The following is a 22,195-nucleotide window of genomic DNA, read 5'->3' as shown; positions in this document are numbered from 1 at the left end:
CCAACGGTGTTACAAAAAAGATCAGTTAGAATAATACATGAGTTTGGATGTAGAGAACATACAAACCCTTTATTTATTGAATCAAAAATATTGAAATTCAACGATTTGGTACATTTGCAAACAGCTAAAATTATGTATAGAGCAAACTATAACCAGCTACCCAAGAATGTACAACATTTTTTCTCAACAAAAGAGGAGAAATATAACCTTAGAGGAAAATCTAATTTAAAACATTTGTATGCGCGTACAACACCTTTAGCATATCTGCATGTGGAATTAAATTATGGAATGGATTCAGCAAATAAATCAAACAAAGCACCAATATAATTCAGTTTTGGGGTTAAATCACCAAAATGATTCCCGAGCGCGGCCACCGCTGCTGCTCACTGCTCCCCTCACCTCCCAGGGGGTGAAACATAGGGATGGGTCAAATGCAGAGAGTAATTTCACCACAGCTAGTGTGTGTGTGACTATCAGTGGTACTTTAACTTTAACTTTAAGAGACTGTTTAAACTACAAGCATTCACAAAGTAAAAAGAAGAACTATTACGATGAACATCATTGACCTTTTTTCTTTGTTTTTGTTTTTTTTAGATAATGATTATTTAGGTATTTAATATTTGTTCACTTACTTATGGTATATTATTTATTTATCTATTGTTTTGTTACAAACAGAGAACAAGGAAATGGGATAAAATTGCTATGATATGAAAAGGGTTAGGATTAAATAAGCTCTGCTTTTTCCTACTCCTTTTCAGACGTGCTGTATGAAACAACTGGAAATATGTGATGCATTACATTGTATCGCATGCATGTTCGGAATAAACTGAAACTGAACTGAACTACCGTAATTTTCGGACTATAAGTCGCAGTTTTTTTTATACTCAGGAGCGACGTATGTGTGAAATTATTAACACATTACCGTAAAATATCAAATAATATTATTTAGCTCATTCACATAAGAGACTAGACGTATAAGATTTCATGGGATTTAGTGATTAGGAGTGACAGATTGTTTGGTTAACGTATAGCATGTTCTATATGTTATAGTTATTTGAATGACTCTTACCATAATATGTTACGTTAACATACCAGGCTCGTTCTCAGTTGGTTATTTATGCGTCATTTAACGTACACTTATTCAGCCTGTTGTTCACTATTCTTTATGTATTTTAAATTGCCTTTCAAATGTCTATTCTTGGTGTTGGGTTTTATCAAATAAATTTCCCCCAAAAGTGCGACTTATACTCCAGTGCAACTTATATATGTTTTTTTCCTTCTTTATTATGCATTTTCAGCCGGTGCGACTTATTCTCCGGAGCGATTTATAATCCGAAAAATACGGTTCTTGAATAAAACTCACCTGACAGTGTGAAGAATTTGTCTGCCATTCAGTCTTATCACTCACCGTTGAAGAAAAGCAGCTAACAATTTGCAGTCACATTGTTGTTACAATAGAATCGACATTCAATGATAGCCTATGTTAGTAGTTAAACCATTAGCTGACCACACACAAAGTTAATGTGTGTTTACATACCTCATTCTGTGCGAAAAGCCAGAAGAGGGCTTAGAACACTTTGGAAAGTCAGCGCCCTCTAGGTACCCGTGTAAAGGGTGCAAAAAGCCCTTAATGTATGCCAGGAATCCATCCATCCATCCATTTTCTACCGCTTGTCCCTTATATTCATCTAAATTGTTTTGAGGGCTACATTTCAAGAAAGCTAAAGACCGGGGGGCAGACTTCAGAAAACCACCGTGGTCCACAGTAGTCATTTGTTTTTGGTCTATATATTTTGTCAGAGTTACAGGAGCGCTCTGCTGTTTTTAAGGACCTTTTGCAAAAAAAATCTAGTCAAAAATCATATCTCTGACAGCACATACAACAGGAGCACTCTTGTGTTTTTAGGAATTTGTTGCGAAAATGTTTGTCTCCCAAGTTTTGACCTGAACTCGGGGGGCCGGTATGGTGTCATTCCCAGGCCGGCTTTAGTCCCTGGGCCGCCAGTTGAGTATACCCTGTTTTATGCTTTAGTCAGGGTGCTAGTTTTAAAGTCTATTTACCTTATTATAAAGATGTACCGTAAGTAACAGATGCATTGTGCTCCCGGTGGTTGCCTGATAAGAGCAGGCTGAGCTGTGTGATGATGGGGAGATAAAGCTAGAGCATGTGGAGAAGAACAGAATTGTGCTTTGTCAAGCGGTGACCTTTGGCTCTGTGCTCGCCACCATATAGCTCTGCCCCAAAGGTAATACCTCTCCGCTGTCATCTCTGTGGCCTGCCCGCTCCCTCGCTCTTCTGAGAAAAGAGAGGCGAAAAAGCGGGAGGAAACACAACACACACAAAAAGGACACATTCACACCGCTGCAGGAAGCTATGCCTCTACTATTTCCTGTACGCTCTACCACTGTCTCCCTGCTGACAATCAGTCTTAACATAAATGCATCATCCCCGTATTGAGTCAGTGTTTCCATTTTCGTGAATGCCAAAATAGTCATGACACGCCAGTCATGCCCATAAAGCTAATTGATCTTAGCTCATTGTGGGCAATGCGCCTATTGCCAGGGTTCTGTCTTTCCTTCAATGCTCCAGGGCTCCACACAAGCCGCAACTTGTCTTTCTTTCTCAATAAGGGGATTTACAAACCCTTAGTGCGCCCAATTGCATCAACACACATACACACATGGCCTGTGACCACCCGCCAGAAAGGGTCAGACGTGGTGAAGGGCTGAGCATCTTCCTCTGCTTTCCCTCGCTTCCCCTTCCCCCAGCCCGCCTTGGCAGGGCATGCATGCCTGTGTCTGTTATCTACAAATGGTTAAGGAATTATAGGTTGAGAGGGTGGAGGATGAGGAGGAGGAGGGAGAGCGAAAAGGAGGGCTGGAGGGAGGTTTATGTGTGTGTATGCGTGCGTGTGTGTGTGCGTGTGTGTGTGTGTGTGTGTGTGTGTGTGTGTGTGGGTGGGGGGGATGAGGTCATGTGACATCGCAGCAGCTGCTAGGCTAAGAATTTCTGTTTTCTCACTCAGAGGGAGAGAGCACGAAGGGGAGAGATAGGCAGCGCGTGTGGTGTGTTGCTTTGTTAGATAAGCTCCAAACGGTCTTTGTGAGAGGCAGCGCCACAGACAGGAAAAGGCAGGCGGGGAGGGAGAGCGGGCGGACCAGGCTCGGCGAGAGCAGATAGATAGATAGACACCAGGGAGCAGGAGCAGGAAGATGGTGTGCGTCCTGTCAGCGGCCGCCTGTGTGCACCGGTGTGGGCTGAAGATGCAGCAGACTTGGGGGATCCAGACACTTCCACTCCTTTGTGCAGTAAGGAGATACAACCGCGCTGTCTGTTTGTCTCTTGGTAGGGAGGAGTGGTGTTCGGGTGTGGGGGAGAGGATATGAACTGTGGCCAGACCTCCGGATGTGTGTGTGTGTGTCTGTCAAGCTTTACGCTCGTCCGTGTGGCTTCATGTGTGTGGTGGACGTTCAGCCTTACAGCGTCTCTATATCTTTTTTTTACCCGCTTTGCTGACTTCTCCAGTCTCTTTCCACGAGGAACGGGGGTCCACTAAGTTGCGTTACAGGACAGGGCAGTGTGTGTGTTTGCCATTCTCCCAACGGCGCAGTGTGTATTGTTCAGTCAGTAGTCATTGTTGACTCTATTATTAATTGTGCGCCGGGTTCACACGGAGTGCAGCGGGTAACTGAGGGGTTAAAGGCAGGACTGTCTAAGTGCTGTTGGGATTGTCAAACACATAACTCTGGTCCTCAGACTTTTTGGGCAAACCCAAGTATAAATCCTATATATACAAATGTGCTGTCGATATTTTGAAAAACGTCAATACCTTTACTATTGGGCTGTCTTCATGGATGCCCTTCTTGTGTTTGTTTCGCCAGAGCATGTAAGGCTACCACACACCCTTCTGGCATTTAGGGATTCCACTGTCTGAGGGGCTGTCAACGCGGTGTCACCTTTCAGCACACATGCACATACACACACGCACGCAGGAAAGAAAAGGAACCACCTTCCACCCTTTCTTCCCCCTCCCAACTACCTCGTGCTAAAAATCTGCCTTTTCTGTGAGCGGCGATAACAGGGACAGTTATCAGACAAGGTACAATCGCCCTGAGTGTGACGAAGCATGCGCTGTTCCTGTGTTGTGCACAGTCTCACCTTTGACCTCGAGCAGACACACAGCCAGACTTTTAGTTCTTGATGACCTGCCCTCGTGACCTCCCACCTCTGACCTAAAACTATACAATGAAAGCTCCCCCTGCCCCTCACACCACCAATCCCCATCCGCTCCAGCTGTCACAGAAACTCAGCAGCACACTTCCACTGTGTGCTCGGGAGCTTTGTATGTTTTCTTTTTTTAATCCATTTCAACTGTGTTGTTTATTTACATATTCCTTGTTCAATAGTGTATTCTTTTTTGCTTACATCTGGAGACATGTTTGACAGTTAACACAATTGTATTGAAATACCCCTCTCTCTTCTGTCCACTTTTCAGGCATGAGCCATGAGCCAAAGTCACCATCCTTAGGAATGATCTCCACGGCAACCCGTACAACGGCGACAGTCAGCCCCCTCACCCAGTCGCCTCTTAACGGCTCCATCGTAGCCAATGGAAGCCCGGCTGCACAGTCGGCTCACTCTGGATTTGCCGCAGCCCTCCGAAAACTGGCAAAACAGGCAGAAGAACCACGAGGTAAAGTTCTGATGCTAGCGTAAAATCTGAGCCTCCATGGATGTTGTGTTGGTACCGGATAATTGTTCCTATTTATGTTTGTGTCTTTTATGGACAGTTATTAATTGAGATGGATTGATTACCCCTCAAGAAAAGTGGGATAATGAGGAGCTACTGACCCATTTAATGGGATCTTTGTGTATATCCAAATAGGATATGTTTGTGTATCACAGTATGCCACTGGAATTTTAGCTAACATGGATGTGTTGTGTAGGATTGCGTGATATAGACAATATAACAACTGAGATAGGCTCCAGCACCCCCCGCGACCCCAAAAGGGACAAGCGGTAGAAAATGGATGGATGGATGGATGATATACATTTGGCTGACGATAGAGCGTTTAATTCAATGGTTATATGATGATAATGCATGTTGATGAAAGATTAAATCTGTGTCTCGCAAATTTGATAGCGACAAGCAAACCAACGCCGTGTCCTCAATGCAATGTAGCGTCTTTGCTAGCAGCTAACGTCCCTCCAGAGTGCAGTAAAGCCATATCTTAGCCAGCAATTCTCGCCCACATGGCAGCAAATAAGGTAATTGTTTTTACAAGTGTCATCACCAGAGGGCGCAGAATAGCTAAACATGTTACACCGCTAAGCTACAGCTCTTGAATGATTGTAAACAAACGTGGGCAGATCAATACAAATATTGACAGTATCGACCCCAATTAAATTATCTCGATACTACAGTGGTTACATCAATATTTTGCATTTTCCAAAAATATTTTCTTGTTTTTTCCTTGTTTACAAAGTCTTAAAAATAACTCCCTCTACACAGGTGGTCTTAAAGGGCAAAAACCTAATTATTTAAAGGAGAGGCAATAGTGGCGAATAATATAAATATTTAAGTGATATTGTTTTTTTTGTAAGATTATAATTTGTAATCAAAATTAAAACATTTAATTAAACATTAAACATTGCAAGTATTAGCTTTGGACTAACCAATAAAGCCCCTGTAACTCTTTGGTATTGGATCGACACCCACATTTGTATTGTATTGAAACAACAGAAGAATAAGTGTTAATTGTATTTTAACAGAAGTGAAGATAGAACCCTGTTACAACAGAAAGTAACCAGATATTAACAGTAAATTAGCAAGTAGAACAATGATAATTAATAACACAATACAGATACTACTATACATGACACAATATGTTACCTCATACGTCAGCAGCCAAATTAGGAGTCTTTGTAACCTATTTTGAAATGGCTCTATTATCAATTATATGCCAAATAATATATTGCGATTTAAAAAGCTGCAATATATATATATATATATATATATATAAATATATATATATATTGTTTTATAGATTTCAGGCCATATCATGCATCCCTAGTGTAGTGTTACATGCATAAGATCTTAGGTTATAACCTGATTGGAACATTGAATAGGAAAACACTTGTTTATGGAGTTTATTGGGGTGTTTGTGTTTTCATACAGAATCTATGTCTAGACTCGGCTGGCCCCGTTGTCCACCCTCACTCTAGCTCTTAAATCAGATGCCACGTTTGCATCCCGGCTGTCCCTGGGCACATGGCACTCCCTGCATAGGATTTATTACGTGCAGATAGGGAGAGAACTCGGCTCTCATCACCTCTCTCTTGAGCCTTCTCCCCCCTTCATCTCACTTCACGTCCCTAACCCTGCACACACGCTCTATTACTTTCCACTCCAAAAGAAAAATCCCCCCTTCCAGAAGCCATTTCTGTCACCTGTTTGTTAACCTTTTTTGTCTCTGACTTGCTTTTTTTATCGATTTTTTTCCTCTTATCTCTCTGCTGCTTGGTTTTTTAATACATACTTTTTGCATCTCCCAGCAATAGGAGAATATGAATATGATTATTTGTCTTTGTGTACAAGCAGGCACCAGATGATGACTGATAAAGCCCCTTTTTTGATTAAAAACACAAAATAGCTAATTTGTTTTTTTTTTCTGTGGCTTGCTGACTATTCCGCCCGGCTGGTGTAGGATGTGCTTTGTACATGAGTCAGTCGTCAAGGCACAAGGGCAAGCGACTCCACTTGTGTTTTGGAGCCATGACCCTGGGGTGGCAGGAGGCATGTCACCCCTAGAGCTGCAGCCATGACTGTGTCTGCTGAGCCTGTATTTATAGGCTACACACCCCAACACCCCCGCACATGCAAACAGTTGTCTTTGCAACCTTGTAAGCAAGCATGCTGCTGCCTGCCGTCTTTTCATGAGCTGCCTCGACTCAATCTCTGGTGAGTTGTGCAGCATGCCGTCTATGGGATAGCATGACTCACCGTCCCATGGCCTGGAGGAATTAGCTCGGTGTGAGTGCTGCTATCTCCGCCTCCAGCTGCTCAACTGATTTGAGTCCCCGAGCACCCTTGCTGGTTATGCGCACATATTGCACGCACAGACACATGCATTGTCGCTTGTCTGTGGCAAGTATAATGAATAGTTCTGTGTACTGAGTGTTGCCCTGAAGAAAGAGCTGATGGATAATGAGTATCAAAGCGACACAAAAGCACACACACGCACACACAAATGCTGATAACACGCTGCCTCAAAAAGCATGGCCCGCTGATATGTGATTAATTAGGCAGATCTGGGTTTAATCCTCACAGTTGTTTCCTCTCACACGCCTGTCGACACAACATAACTGGTTTCATACCAACTGTTGCACCATGCCTGGAAATGGAGTGAACACACAGAGAGGGAACAAAGGTGCAAAACATAGTGGAGTACATTAGCAAGAAACAAAGGTGATTTGGAAGTGATTAGCAGATTTGTAAAAAACCTGGGCGTTTTATTCAGATTGTGTGTGTGTGTCCAGAGGCTCTCCTTGTTTCTTGCAGCCAAGAGCATGCTGGGACAGCGAGCCAGTGTGTCTCTGACCTCTCCATCTGGAGCCTGCCTGGAGCTCACACAGCCTGGCTGCGCTGTGCATGTATCTTCAAGGCAAAAGCCTCCAGGCTGTGACTGTCGCTGACACGCTCAAAAACAATCTCATTTGACAACACGCACGACACAACACCCCCAAACTCCACCCTCAGGTCTTTACCACAAAATCTTGCATGTGTCTCTCATCAGTTTCAGAGCTGCATTTTAGTGCAATGTACAATTTGTACAGTCAGCAGAAGACACACAAGCTTCCCTTCTGTTCCCGCCTTCCCCTCCGCCATTTTTTTCTTTCTTAGCACTGCAACACACACTTCATGCATCCCACAGTGATGAGACCATGCATAGGAGCAGGTGTATGCTGCATTTTTGTGCATCAGGATGTCTTTAGAAGTGCATGTGTTGTGCAGTGGCATATGGATGTAGGGCTGGCTGGGTGCTTTTACGCACCCCAGGTGTGAAGTGGACGGTTTAATTAAGTGCTAATGTTCCTGTAATGCATGCTGGGAAGGAGGGGGAGCCGGGGTGTCTTGGTGGGGCGGATTAGGCTGTTTTGCAGCGGTGGAAGAGCTTGATTGAGGCAAGCTGGCAACACCAAACAGTTTATGGAATTGTGTTCCTGCTTAAGGTTAGCGATCCAGCTTAACAATAATTAAAGCTACTGCACTCAATGAAAGGGACTACCTGCTGAGAACCTGTGATGGTTTGTTTTGGATGAAGTCACGGATGAAGGCGGAAGCTTCTGCAAGGAACGAGACCCCTGAGCTTGGTTTGTTGTCTGTCGATAAGTACTATGCTTTCAATGTGTGCGCATGTGTGGCTCAGCTTGTGCGGTCAAGTGTGGAGGCAGTCTGCAAGAGTGGAGACTGGTAATAGAGGAGGCGATCCAGAAAAAAGAATGAGATAAATCAAACAGCTTGAGTTGCCTTGCTCACTTTCTCTCCTCACTCTTTACGACTTTTCTCTCTTTCTCACTCGCTGTCTTTCCAAAACCTTACATCCCATTGAGAGTTTCATGCCATAATGTTCTTGGTTTTGAACCTTCTTGTTTGGTGAAGACATCAACAAAGAAATCCTCTGAGACTGCTTAAGAAGGTGTTTCCTCTATATTTATTAATGGGTTATTTGTCCCCTGGGTGCAGACACACCGACATAAACATACAGTTTAAACATATAACATTTACATTGTATTTTAATTTGAGCCTGAGGCCTAACTAGACCTCTTCACATTAAAGGGGACATGATGATTGTAATATACATTTAAAACACTTCCTTGTAGTCTACATAAAAACTATTTGATATGCGTTGGTGTAAATCTTTCTTCACAGTTACTTTTGTAACCTTTTTTTTTTAAGTCTGTCTGCAAGATGTTCGTTTTTCAAGGCATTCCCAGATTGGGAATAAAACCCCACCCCACCCTCTCCAAAAGTATCATAGTTTATCTTTTAAAAATGTGCACTCTTTGAATATATATCTTGAAGTTGTCAATGATATTTGTTCCAGGCACAACAAAACCTTACATATTTTCACCCGGTCACACCATTAGGTACACCCGCACACTCACCAATCGGTTCGGACATAAAAAAAGGCTGCTTTTAGAAGCATTATGTTATTATGCATATGCCAAGATTATATGATTTATTTTTTTGTGTTGACCAGAGGAGCTGGTCCCCCGCTGGTTGAGAGTATAACTTAATGTTACACCCTGTCAACAGAGGCATACAAAAATTGTCCACAGAGGGCACGTTAAGTAAACAATTAAGTTAGTTGAAATAACACTGACTTGATTATTCTAGGTAAACATGCTTATACCCACTTTCCATCAGTCTGTAGAGTTGCATTGAAGGTACGAGAAAGCCTCTCGGAATATTCTCAACACCTGTTTCCATGCAAATCTTGTATTGAAAAAAAGCATATTGAAATACAGATAATATAGAATCATATGATTTCAAATAATTTTATAGAATTGTTGAGTTCTTGTTCTTCAAACAAGAAAATCAGGTGTTGTGTTGGAGCGGTGCGTTTTTTGCGTTTAGTTTATTTCGAACATTAACACACTTACAGTATAATACATCACACATAATTTCATATTATTTCTCTTTACATCATGTCCGAATAGGAGTAGGAAGAAGCAAAGCTTGTTTGGTGAGAAGGGGGTTAATGAAGGAATTATATCTTAATACTCTTTGTTGTCAGATAACTATTTTATTTTCCTTTCCCATTCACCTGCTTCTCTTGCTGCTCACTTAATTATTTAGGCTGTTCTGCTTCTTCACCAGTCTTGTCTATAACATGGGAAGGAAGGGGGAAGCAGAGGAGATGAAATGAGGGGTTAGTGGTGGTGGTGGTGGTGGTGGTGGGAAAACGAGATGGAGTGGAGGTCTGTTGCTTAGCAGTACAGCATCAGTGTGATCACCCCCTCCCCTCCTTTCATCTCTTCCTCTTCTTACCTTCTATCCTCATTTGTTCCCCCTCCCTTATGCATGCATGCTGAGTGTGTATGTGTGTGGTGAGTGAATAGGCTGTGACACGAGAGCTGTATTAAGCGTACTTTCGTTCCCCAGGCTGAGTGGGCAGCTATTGATTGGCCTAGTATTGCAGAGGAAAGTAATGGCTCGAAGAGGTGAGGGGGTAGGATTAAGCCACTAATTGCCTTTGTGTAGACAAGACATGCTTCCCCAACATCCTCACCCCATGTGCACCCCTTGTCATCCACCTATTGTTTCACCTCACACCTCTTTTGCACTCTGCCTCGCATTTTTTTTAACCCCATCTCCTATCTCATTTTTCATTTGTCATGTCTCACCTCACGTGTCATCACCGCTCTTGTCTTCTTGCCCCTCCATGGACTTTCCCCTTTCTTCCCACCATAGATTTTCAGGTTTCTGGACAGTCATCTTATTGCCATTATTGATTACTTCCATTATCTAGTGGTATTAGTCAGAATGAGGTGTTTAAAATCCGTCAAAGCCCTGACCGCACGCACCCACTATGAGATGATGTTGTATATTCAGTTGCTACAGTAACCTTTGCAGGCATATGGACTCGTGGTTTTTGTTATGATGGTGTGATAGTGTGTAGGAAGAAGATCTGAAACTCGCCTGTGGTTTCAACTGCTCTTCTTCTGCACATACTGTCAATGCTCACACTACCTGCATGGAAATTCTCTTTTGCACTCATCCCCTGACTTGCATGTCCCATTGAGACCATGTGACCCAGTTTGACAGCGTAAAGCTGTGATTTTGATGAGCTATGTGGAGACCCTCTGGTCAAGATTACAGATAAATGCCCAACGGCAGCAAGGACCCTTGTTAGGTAAATCTAAGCCTATCTGCATACAATGAGTTAAAATATATGCAGTTGTAAAACGGAACGACAGTAATGTGTGAATGTGAGCATGTCATTTGGGAGCTTTGGGACTACAAAGAGAGAAAGTGAGAAGTGAGGAAAGTGAGGCATGTGACCAGACTGTGACCCTGTGCTGAAGGCTGTCCCTGGAGGGTTTTGTAAATGTGACACAGCCTCTGTGGCGCAGCAGCAGAGAAGCTCATTGGGCCAGCTTCTTCCCACCTGCTGTGACTGTGTGTGTGCGTGCATGCAATGGAATTGCAGATCAGTGTGTGTGTGATGTGTATACATTTGCCGCAAGTTTTTCACTCTCGAGCTGTGTTTCTGTGGTGTGGTGAGACTCTGACTCTCACAAGGCTGCTCATCGTAATCACTGTCACTCCATAATAGGGGCCTAGAGCCATCCATCTGGCCGTGTGTTTATGTGTGTGTGTGTGTGTGTGTGTGTGTGTGTGTGTGTGTGTGTGTGTGTGTGTGTGTGTGTGTGTGTGTGTGTGTGTGTGTGTGTGTTATCTGTTGCTCTTGGAGTGCTACAAATCCCCTTTGGGTTTTGCTAAGAGAGTGACAAATTGCCTTTATCTATGAATCATGAGAGAAAAAATAATTATCGATAACAAATAGTTTTGTAAACTAACAAAAAAGCAGGTATTTTTTCCCATCAATTGAATTCTACAAATTTTGATGTATCGTGTCCATGCTCAGCTTCTCGTTAGTGTGCTTTCGGATCACACATTTTACTTTACCGTTCAGTCCTCCTTTTATTAGTAGTGTAAAGCCCAGGGTATCATCATCCTTGCTTTATCACTTTTTGTATCGTACTCATTTACCTTCTCTTGTCGTTCCCCAGCCGCCTCCTCCATCAGCAGTGAATCCTCCCCAGTGTCATCGCCAGCAACCAATCACAGCTCTCCAGTCAGTACGCCCAAGAGGGGTCCTCTCGGTCCAGGGCCTGTTCTGGTTCCCCCAGCAGGCCACAGCGTGCCAAACACTCCGCCCGTCGTCACCATTGCGCCAACCAAGACTAGCAACGGCCTCTGGAGGAGCGAGGGACGCCAGGTAAAAAAAACATGGACCCTTTCTAATAGCTGTTATGTTTCAATGCTTGTGTACGCCCTCCCTTCTCTTGTGTGACATCTAAGCTGCAAAGTTCACTCTTCAGCTTGCCAGTTAGCGTGCACACAGACAGGCTCATGAGAGATTAATGGACTTTGTCGCTGACCTGTTACTCAGTATATTTGACAAATGTACTGTACATGTTGCATAGCTAACAGGGCAATGAACATCATTCCCCACCCTCCCTCACGCCACCATTCTCCCCTCTCCCCCCTTTGGCTCCATGCCTTAAACAATGCCAGCTGCCACCGGGACATCGAGGTGACAGCCGCAACGGCAGCTAACATCTGTGCCCCTCCAGCGCCTCCCCCTACTTAACCCTCTTGCCCTTGCAGCAGCCGCTCCCAAGTCCACCGCCTTTAGCCTCCAACCACACATCTAATCCCACCTTCCTCACCCACGCAGTCAAGTGCATCCTCCACCTCATAAGTCCTGACACCCAGTCGCTGTTATGTAGTAGGGCGTAAGAAAGAGCGAGGAAGGGAGAGCTGCTTGCTTTGATAAGGAGTGGATTATGGATTATGGTCTTGCTTTAAGCCTTCTTATCTCAGCTCAGGGCTAATGGTGGAGGCCAACTGCACGGTTATGGACAGCACTTGGCACCATGCACAAACCGGCCAAGACACATCGACAGCTCTGAAGGGGCATGGAGATGGCTACTGGAATTCGGTTCTATAATGGCACTGGTGCCGACATAAATGGTAGTAACAAGATTGAATAAAGAAGTACGGATGTTAAATGGATGTAGTCTCAACCACCTGCAACAAGCGCTTGATGGTGATATTGTGCAAGAAACGTCTTGTAAGTTGGCACACAGTCTAATGCTCTTTTTGAACTTTATTGACGACTTGAACATGCCAACAGTAGCCCTAAGGTCCAACACCGCTTGTGCTGCAGAGCTAGCCACAACCACACTTCCTCATTGTTCCCCAATCATGGTCACGGCGAGCAACCCCGAAATCGTTAGAATCAAAATTAGAACACAATCAAGTCATGTTTTTACACAGCCTCCGTGTTCTGTATTGTTGCTTATTGTTGATTGTATTTCTTATTTTTGAATGTATTATTACTTGTATTTATTTTATTGAAGTATTTTAAATATATCCCATTCAACTTAAATATCGCAAAATGATGTCAAAAATATATACTGTAAAGGCACAAAATTGTAAGTTTTTAATTTTGTAAGTACTAGTTTGGGCACCGTTTAAGCGCCAATACCGTTTTAAACGCACCGATTTGGTACTAGTATTGGTTAAAATGTAAACAATAGCATCTCAAGAGGGTAGTTGTTAGTTGTAGCAAAGGGCCGGTAAAAAGGTTGTGTAGCCTGAAATATGCGGGGTGCATTCCGACTTTTGATTTTGACAAAACAATACTTGCAGAGTTTGAAGGTCAGACAGAAATTGAATTAGGACTGGGTATTGACAAGGACTTCCCGATACGATATATATCACAATACTTGAGTCACAATACAATACATTCATTCATCCATCTTCTTCTGCCTATCCAAGGTTGGGTCGCGGGTGCAGCAGCCTAAGCAGAGAAGCCCAGGCTTCCTTTTCAGCAGCCACTTTGTCCAGCTCCTCTTGGGGGATCTCAAAGCATTCCCAGGCCAACTGGTAGACATAGACTCTCCAACGTGTCCTGGGTCTTCCCCGTGGCCTCCTACCGACCAGACGTGCCATAAACACGTGCGGGGGGGGGGGGGGGCTGGCGGCATAATCTGATCCTGATCAGATGCCCTATACACCTCATCTGGCTCCTCTCAGTATTGTGACATATTGCAATATTGTACATAGTTTATTTGTGCTTGTAAGGTGTCATACTTTCTTGCCTTGACAAGTGACGCTAAATATCATGTTATATTCCTTGAGCAGAGACACTTGTTGATTACACACTAAGCACACAGGATTAACATTCATTACTGAATAAATAGGAATTGGTTAATTTCTCTTGGAAAACTTTACTCTCATTATGCACTTTTATTCTTTTTGACAGAAACATTTTGGCTGGGTTGAAACTAAACTAGTTTACACCTTGAATAGCAAAAGAAAAAAATGTCTTGAGTGCCAAAGTTGTGCCTCTTTGTAAACTCTAATTACATCAGTGCATGCCTCTCCTCTAACACAGTGCACTCCGAGTGGATGATTTAGGAATAGCATGGTATACATGTATTTTCTTTACTTTCGAAATCAATCCAGCGGGCTGGATGAACCCATAGCAGCACAGTTTTGGCCCACGGGCTGAACGTGACACCCCTGCACTTTGACCAATGTATTATTATGAAGTCCAAATTCAAATGACCCATTTACTGTATTGCAGTTGTTCAGTGGATTAAGTCTTTGCCACTCAAACGTAAAGAAAATGTCCTCCACTTCTTGTGCTGCCTTGCTCACCAGCGAGGAATAGCCGTACTGTGACACTTTGCGGTGCGGACGTCATCCTTGAGAACTGCTGTTCATGGCTGTCAACATTTCTGTCAAAATGTAGTCAAAAATACTTTTACTTTGTGTAAATAATAGTTTGTTAGTTTGTATGTTTATGAGCCTATGTTTGTGTGCTCCAGCTACAATTGAAAAAGTATGTTGGCCTCCAGCAGCAGCTTTGTGGAAGAGGTTGAGGGACGACAAGGGACTGGAAGGGGGGTTGTAGAACAAGGGTGGCCGAGTACAAGATGAAAAAGATGGCGTCATAGCATTGTCTGTATGTGATGCTCACTTCAGTGAGCACAAAGACCCCTGTGGTTACAGAGAGCCACAAGGCCATGGAGGTCACTGAATACCAAGCAAGCATGTTTGCAGTGGTCTTATCTTTCACCTTCTTTACAGGATCTTATAAAAGCTTGTTTGTCGCTATGGTACATACAATATGAGCCCCGTTTTGTGTTCTGTGTCTCTCCCCGGCTGAGATGAGGCAGTCTTTCATAGAGGGGATAATGGCCAAGGCAGTGACGGCATAAGGGTTTGGTGCGTTGGCATTTAGCTTTAATGACTGCAGGATTCAGCTCCCGCTGTGGCCCGTAATTGCTTTTTAATTGCCAATTTGGAGTCACGGCTCTATCTGAGAGGCGTAAACGAGCACTCTACAATGTGCGGGGTCTCACAGCCTCGGTGGAGGTTACGGGGCCTCACTCTCTTCTAGGAAGATGGCTGTAAATGCATGCTGTCTTCAAGGCTCTGCATTTGTGTTTGTGAGCAGTGGCGTGTGTATGCTAAGCTGCTGTTAAAGAAAAGGAAAAAGGTTAAAGCGTAGGCTGCCACTGCCAAATGAATGAAGCGCATCTTTCTAATGAGGACTGCAGCCTTTGTACTCTACATGCATTTATTGTTTAATGCTCTTATGCGTATTTGAACATAGTTTTGCATGTACAAACAGTACAACGATAATGTTCTCAGAACTGGATCTTTTGTTGATCAGTTGAAACATAACAAGGACTTGCAGTGAGAGCGGAAAGGCAATCGCAAGATAGCACCAGCACCGTGCTTTGTTGTCATGTTGGCTGTGTTGTTACATCTTCTTATGACGGGATTGCTGTGAAATTAGGTGGAAAGAAACAGTCGATTCTCGTGGTAATCAGCATCTGGGCATTGCACCAACCAACAGTTATTGAATCGCAGCCATCATTATGAAAAGCATGGTCCTGTCAGACACCATGCCCGGTGTGAAATGCTGAATATTGAACACAGGTTTGACCCACTTTTCATTTAATAGAACCAATAATCATAATTCATCAAATAAATGCATCTTACAAGATTGTGATTGTGTTTTTAGCTATTGAAACATATAGCATGAATCTTTACATTCAGCCGCCCTAAAGAAAAAAAATAGTCTTATAAAGTTTAGGAAAGGGTACTTGCGACATTTGAAACGATACGTTGCCAATTTCTGGTACTTGATTATTGATACCGGTACTCAACAGGACCATTTTTTGGTACTTCTGTGTGTGTTCTTGTGTTAATAAATGTTAATTTGTTTAATGATAATATCTTAATTGTACTATATATGATTTAACATCCATCCATCCATCCATTTTTCTGACGCTTATCAGACTCCAGGTCGTGGGGGCAGCAGTCTAAGCAGAGATGCTGAGACTTCCTTGTCCCCGGCCACCTCCTCTAGTTCTACAGGGGGGATACCGAGGCATTCCCAGGCCAGCTGTAAGACATAGTCCCTCCAACGTGTTCTAGGTCTGCCCCGAGGTCTCTTCCCGGCTGGACATGCCCGAAACACTTCACCAGGGAGGCGTCCAGGAGGCATCCGTAGTAGATGCCCGAGCCATCTCGGCTGGCTCCTCTCGACGTGAAGGAGCAGTGGCTCTACTCTGAGTCTCTCCCGGATGACCGAGCTCCTCACCCTATCTCTGAGGGTGATCCCAGACATCCTGCGGAGGAAACTCATTTCTGCCGCTTGTATTCGCAACCTTGTCTTTTCGGTCATTACCCAAAGTTCATGACCATTGGTGAGGGTAGGAACGTAGACCGACATGTAAATCGAGAGCTTCGCCTTCTGGCTCAGCTCCTTCTTCACCTCAACAGACCGGTGCAGTGACTGCATCACTGCAGACGCTGCACTAATCCGTCAATCTTGCGTTCTATTTTTTCCTCACTCGTGAACAAGACCCCGAGATACTTGAACTCCTCCGCTTGAGGCAGAACTTCACTCCCGTCCCGAGTGGTGCAGTCCACCCATTTCCGACTGAGAACCATGGCTTCAGATTTGGAGGTGCTGATCCTCATCCCAGTAGCTTCACACTCGGCTGCAAACCGCCCCAGTGAATGCTGAAGGTACCAGCCCGATAAAGCCAACAGGACCACATCATCTGCAAAAAGCAGGGATGCGATCCTCTGGCCACCAAACTGGAAACCCTCCACACCCTGACTGCGCATAGAAATTCTGTCCATAAAGATAATGAACAGGACCGGTGACGAAGGGCAGCCCTGGCAGAGTCCAACATCCACTGGGAACATGTCTGACTTATTACCGGTAATGCGAACCAGACTCCTGCTCTGCTTGTACAGGGACGTATGGCCCGTAGCAAAGGACCCTGGACCCCGTACTCCTGGAAAAACCCCCACAGGACACCGCAAAGGACACGATCGAAGGCCTTTTCCAAATCCACAAAACACATGTGGACTTGTTGAGCAAACTCCCATGCCCACTCCAGTACCCTAGCGAGGGTATAAATCTGATCCTGCATAACACGACCAAGACGAAAACCACATTGTTACTCCTGAATCCGAAGTTCGACTAAGAGCCGGACTCTCCTCTCTAGCACCCTGCGATGCCCCTTCTTGAAGAGGGGGACCACCACCCCGGTCTGCCAATCCAGAGGTACCGCCCCAGACTTCCACGCTATGTTGAAGAGACGTGTCAGCCACGACAGTCCCACAACTTCCAGAGCCTTGAGGTATTCGGGGCGAATCTCGTCCTCTCGTTGGGCCTTGCCACTGGGCAGTTTTTTGATTACCTCAGCAACTTCGGCTCCAGTGATGGACATGTCCGCGTTTGTGACCTCAGACTCTGCCTCCTCTACGGAAGGTGTGTCTGTAGGATTAAGGAGATCCTCAAAGTATTCTTTCCACTGCCCAACTATATCCCTAGTAGTGGTCAGCAGGTTTCCGCCCCCACTATACACAGTGTGAACAGGGCACTACTTCCCCCTCCTGAGGCGTCGGATGGTTTGCCAGAATCTCTTTGAGGCGGCCAGAAAATCTTGCCACCGAACTCCTCCCATGCCCGAGTTTTTGTTTCCGCCTCCACTGAGGCCGCGGCTCGCTTGGCTTGTCGGTACCTGTCAGCTGCTTCGGTAGTCCCACAAGCGAGCCATGCTCGGTAGGACTCTTTCTTCAGCTTGACGGCCCCCTTTACCCCTTGTGTCCACCATCGGGTTGGGCGGTTGCTGCCATGACAGGCACCAACCGCTCTGCGACCACAGCTCTGATCGGCAGCAGCAGCAATGGAGGTACGGAACACGCCCATTCGGACTCAATGTCCCCCATCTCCCTCGGAATGCAGTTGAAGTTTAAGTTCGGACTCAATGGCCCCCATCTCCCTCGGAATGCAGTTGAAGTTTAAGTTAATTCAACAGACCTGATAGTGTTAACTCTAATGTCCAGTTGTATTATCCTATTTTCTTACACTTCTTTGTATCATTTGCAAGTATTATTTAGTACAGTGTTTCTTAATCTTAGGGCCCATTTTTGGGCCAAGGGCGTGTCTTAGAGGGCTGCCAAAACATTTCTGTTTCTCAGTTGTGGTCCTTATGGGCCACAGCAGTACTTAATTGCAATACACTTTTCTACCAACAACAAACAGAAGAAGTTTGGTGCTGAAGTCATAGAGAAGTTTCCTAAGCGCAAAAATTATGACTAAAATGGTTACATTTTTATTTAAAAAATATATATCCATCCATCCATCCATTTTCTACCGCTTGTCCCTTAGGGGTTTGCAGGGGGTGCTGGAGCCTATCCCAGCTACATATATTGTTATTAATATAGTTAGACTGTATTTATTTTAGCAGTGCGTAATTGTATGTAAATGTATTGTTTATTAGTTTTTATGAGTCCCCTCTTTTGCAGTATATTTAATTAGTATTTATTTTTGTAATCAGCCTGACCTAAGCCTTGATAAAAAAATCATTGTGATTAACACATAGTTTGATATCATTTAACAAGGTTGTTAACCTGTTAAACAATAAGTAGGTTAGACATAATTATTGAATACAATTAAAATCAAGAGTAAGATGACCAATTCAGTATTAATATTTGAGTAGACCCTTCGTCCCTCTGTAATTGAAAAGTTGGGCCCTGAGGTCAAAAAGGTTAAGAAACAATGATTTAGCAGACATTGCATGCAGTTGCAATTCCAAGACGTTAGAAGGGAGTAGTGTATAGGCTACGGTGTGTTGCCTAGTCAGGGCAAACTGTCTTTGCCATTAAGTGTAATCTAGTCCCTTCCTGTGCCCTATAAATATTTATAATGTAAATATTGTACTTGTTACACATCAGCTGTTTGATTGTAATGTGCATCTTAGTTGTATATTTATTTACCGAAATTGAAGGTGTTGAAATCGCCGTGTAAAATGTCTAATGCTAACGTCTATGGCAAATCAAATGCAAAATAGCATCAAGATAGTGCTTTTTGAAACTTAGAGCCTAACTGTACATTCAAATGTTTTCTATCAGGCATACTTGCTTTGTTGGCATGGAAAATTGCAGCATATCTCGAGGCGGTTCAATTGAGTCCGCTACGAGTGCTGCGTCAGTGCTTGTTTACCCGCCAAGTGAAGGTAAGGTAGGGATATATGGCACCGTTTGATCTTACGTGAATCGATACCTGGCAGTACCAACGACGTTTGGTCGGTGCCTATAAAAGTACCGAATTTGTGTCTAAGTGTTTTGTGGGGATTTTGACTAGAAACATACTCACTTCATATATATATATGAGTGACTACTTCCTTGCTATACCACCAGACTTCTAGGAAGCAATTACCTAGTTAAACAAAAACGCAGTACAGATTTTAAAAATGTGGGAATTCTAAACATCTAAGTGGAAAGTTGCGTATTGGTGTCAGCGTGGGTCACTGGTTGCAAAAACAGGATGGCTAATGTCTCACTAAATGGGATTTGTATTATCAGTAGCACTGAGGCCAAATCACCTGCAAGGTTTCCCTCTAATCCTGCCCAGACCAGAGGTTAATTTAGTGGGGGCAAGAGCTGCTTTCTCCTGCCCTCATTACCATTTCTCTCCCGCCTCCTTGTTCTTGCGTTAGTCTCATTGTGTGGCAGATAGTTCCTCCCCGACTTACAGCCGCCATAAACACTTCCCTAGTCAACTTGCAAAGGTTGCAAGATTCTCTGTTCTGCAACTGCATTTGTTGGCAAGGAGAAAACCAAAGCTTTCAGAAAAAGCACTCCCACAGCAGGATGTCTTTGTAGCTCTGAAATAATGTGTGTGTGTTCGCCTGCCAGTGTGTGTTTGTGTTGTGGGATTGGTTAAGTGAGTCCAAGCGTGCTGCCAAAGGGAGAGAGGGAGGTGACAGAAATGTGGGACTGACGAGAAACACAGGCAGGGATGTTTCTCTTTGGATGTTGCCTTCTGTCTGGATGTTCCAGTGTGAAAGCTTTACACACTCAGATAAAAGTTATTGTTCCTGTTCATGTGTTGGTGCTGTACATTGCCACTTCTACATTGATCATGAGAATGGCATCTCATACTTAAAGATATTGTGTTCTACTCTTTCATTCAGCAGCACAATTCCTCAGAGAATTGGAGTTGTTTGGAGCTACTGCATGTGAGAGTGTGGATAGCAGTGCCTGAGGTGTGGGGAGAGACTGTGAGAAAGGCTGCTAAATCATAAACAGAACTCTTTCCCCCCTCACAGGATGGGCGTCATGATTACTGACAAGCGTGTCGGTCACATGTCCGCCCGAACAATGACTAAGACTCTCTCGCTGTATTTGTCTTTCAGGCTGATTCAGGGCCTCGTGGGGCCAGCAGGGAACGCCTGGGTGCGGAGGGGACCCTCCCCCAGGAAAAAGGCGGTCCTTCAGTCCCTGCCCACCTCCTGGGAAACCCATATGCCTTTGGTCTAACCCCTGGTGCTGTAATGCAGGATTCTCGTTTTCAGCCGCTCAAGTGAGTGTCACAGTCACTACGTTTCCATGCAATGAATTAGTCTGTTTTCTCAAATTGTCCGTTTTTTTGTGTTTTCACACCGACATGTGAAATCTAAGTATCGATGCACGCCCTCTTATGTGACTTTTGGTCATACACCGTGTGGGGGGCGGGGCTTATTTCCTTTTAGCGTGGATAAATGTAATGCTTTTCTGGTTGCCCTATGACATCACACCAGGCATCTGCAGCTCCTTACAAGTCTATAGCAGCCTAGCTCTGTTGTACCTGATTTCTGTTATATTGGCACAAATGACAAATATTACGTCTCTAATAGCTAAACGGATGTTAAATAGCAGATAGCATCATGAAATGATCTTGGAGTGTGCTACAAACATGACGCTACTCCCAATAATGTATCGGAGTGGATGCAGGTCTGAAGCAAAGAAAGACTGGCACGAGAGAGCTTTTTTCATAGGAATTTTCGGACAGAGAATCGTGGAAACAAAACTTTTGAATGTCTCGGAGTTCATTCACAAGGCTCTCGTCTTAATGGAAGGAGATTTAAGTACCGAAGAAAAAAACTGTTCGTGCCCCAACTGACACTGTTCCAGATGAAGGTTGCTATTGTTCTGGACTATCTTGCCAGTTGTGTTGAATACAGAGTTATTGTTTATCAGTTTGGAGTGCACAAATGCACCGTGAAGATGTTTGTGTACTCTTAATTACCGGTATTCGCCTTTAATATAGCTGCTTTGTTCTCTTACATTTCATTCGTATTTCATTCGGGAGTCCAAATTAAGCTGGCCTTCTACATTTTCTTAGCTACCTTTTTAGATCCATTTTGGTTTCTGTTTTTCTCTCATTGATCCACTTCAAAATGTTATGTTTTTATTGATTGGTATCTGCCTCCGGGTTATATCCCGCGCCTAGAGACTGGCGCATGCGCGATACGAAGTGTCCCCTCCGGCATCACACACGCACTCGAGTATTGTGGTTTTCAGTCGCATAATCCAGGTGTGTTAGTCCGAGTTTTCAAAAACCAAACAAGATCCGATTAAGGTGTTTCCATGGATTGTAGGATGCTTATTTAAAGTCAAACTATTTGAGAAATGGGACTAATTTAGTGGATGGACACGTACTGACTGTTTTGCCTCCGAGTGCGTTTGCATGTTTGTATCATTTCATTTTACACTTTGCTGTCAGACTTTCCAACAATATCATGTTTGTATATGTACAATGGATGCATCCCATTGATCACTTAAACTTAAACTCCCTATTTTTATTATGGTTACAGCTTGCCGAGACAGTTGCCTAATGCAGTGCCGCCTGGTCCTATACCAGAAGAATATCTCCGTGGTTTCAGACCCTACGCCACAACTGAGGATGCCCTCCGTGTGCCATCTTTGCCCTTGGGCCTGGATCCCGCCACTGCAGCTGCTGCAGCTGCATACTATCACCCTAGCTACCTGCCACACCCCTCCTTCACCCCATACAGGTGAGTTTGAACCTTTGT

At 44.1% G+C, this 22,195-nt stretch overlaps 1 protein-coding gene across 1 annotated transcript in view; it reads left to right on the top strand.

Annotated features, from left to right (window-relative positions):
* Window positions 1–22,195, top strand: part of gse1b (Gse1 coiled-coil protein b) — a 434,552-nt gene that overhangs the window by 384,859 nt on the left and 27,498 nt on the right. Inside the window, exons 3-6 of the mRNA XM_061964192.2 lie at window positions 4,497–4,694; window positions 11,801–12,009; window positions 20,537–20,703; window positions 21,977–22,177. Of these exons, the coding sequence (XP_061820176.1) occupies window positions 4,497–4,694; window positions 11,801–12,009; window positions 20,537–20,703; window positions 21,977–22,177 (775 nt within the window). The remainder of the gene's footprint in view (window positions 1–4,496; window positions 4,695–11,800; window positions 12,010–20,536; window positions 20,704–21,976; window positions 22,178–22,195) is intronic.

The sequence above is a fragment of the Nerophis lumbriciformis genome, linkage group LG06, assembly GCF_033978685.3.
Source record: "Nerophis lumbriciformis linkage group LG06, RoL_Nlum_v2.1, whole genome shotgun sequence".
In the NCBI taxonomy this organism is placed as follows: domain Eukaryota; kingdom Metazoa; phylum Chordata; class Actinopteri; order Syngnathiformes; family Syngnathidae; genus Nerophis; species Nerophis lumbriciformis.
Note: the sequence above shows the minus strand (reverse complement) of the source record. Positions and strands in the feature narration are given on the sequence as shown.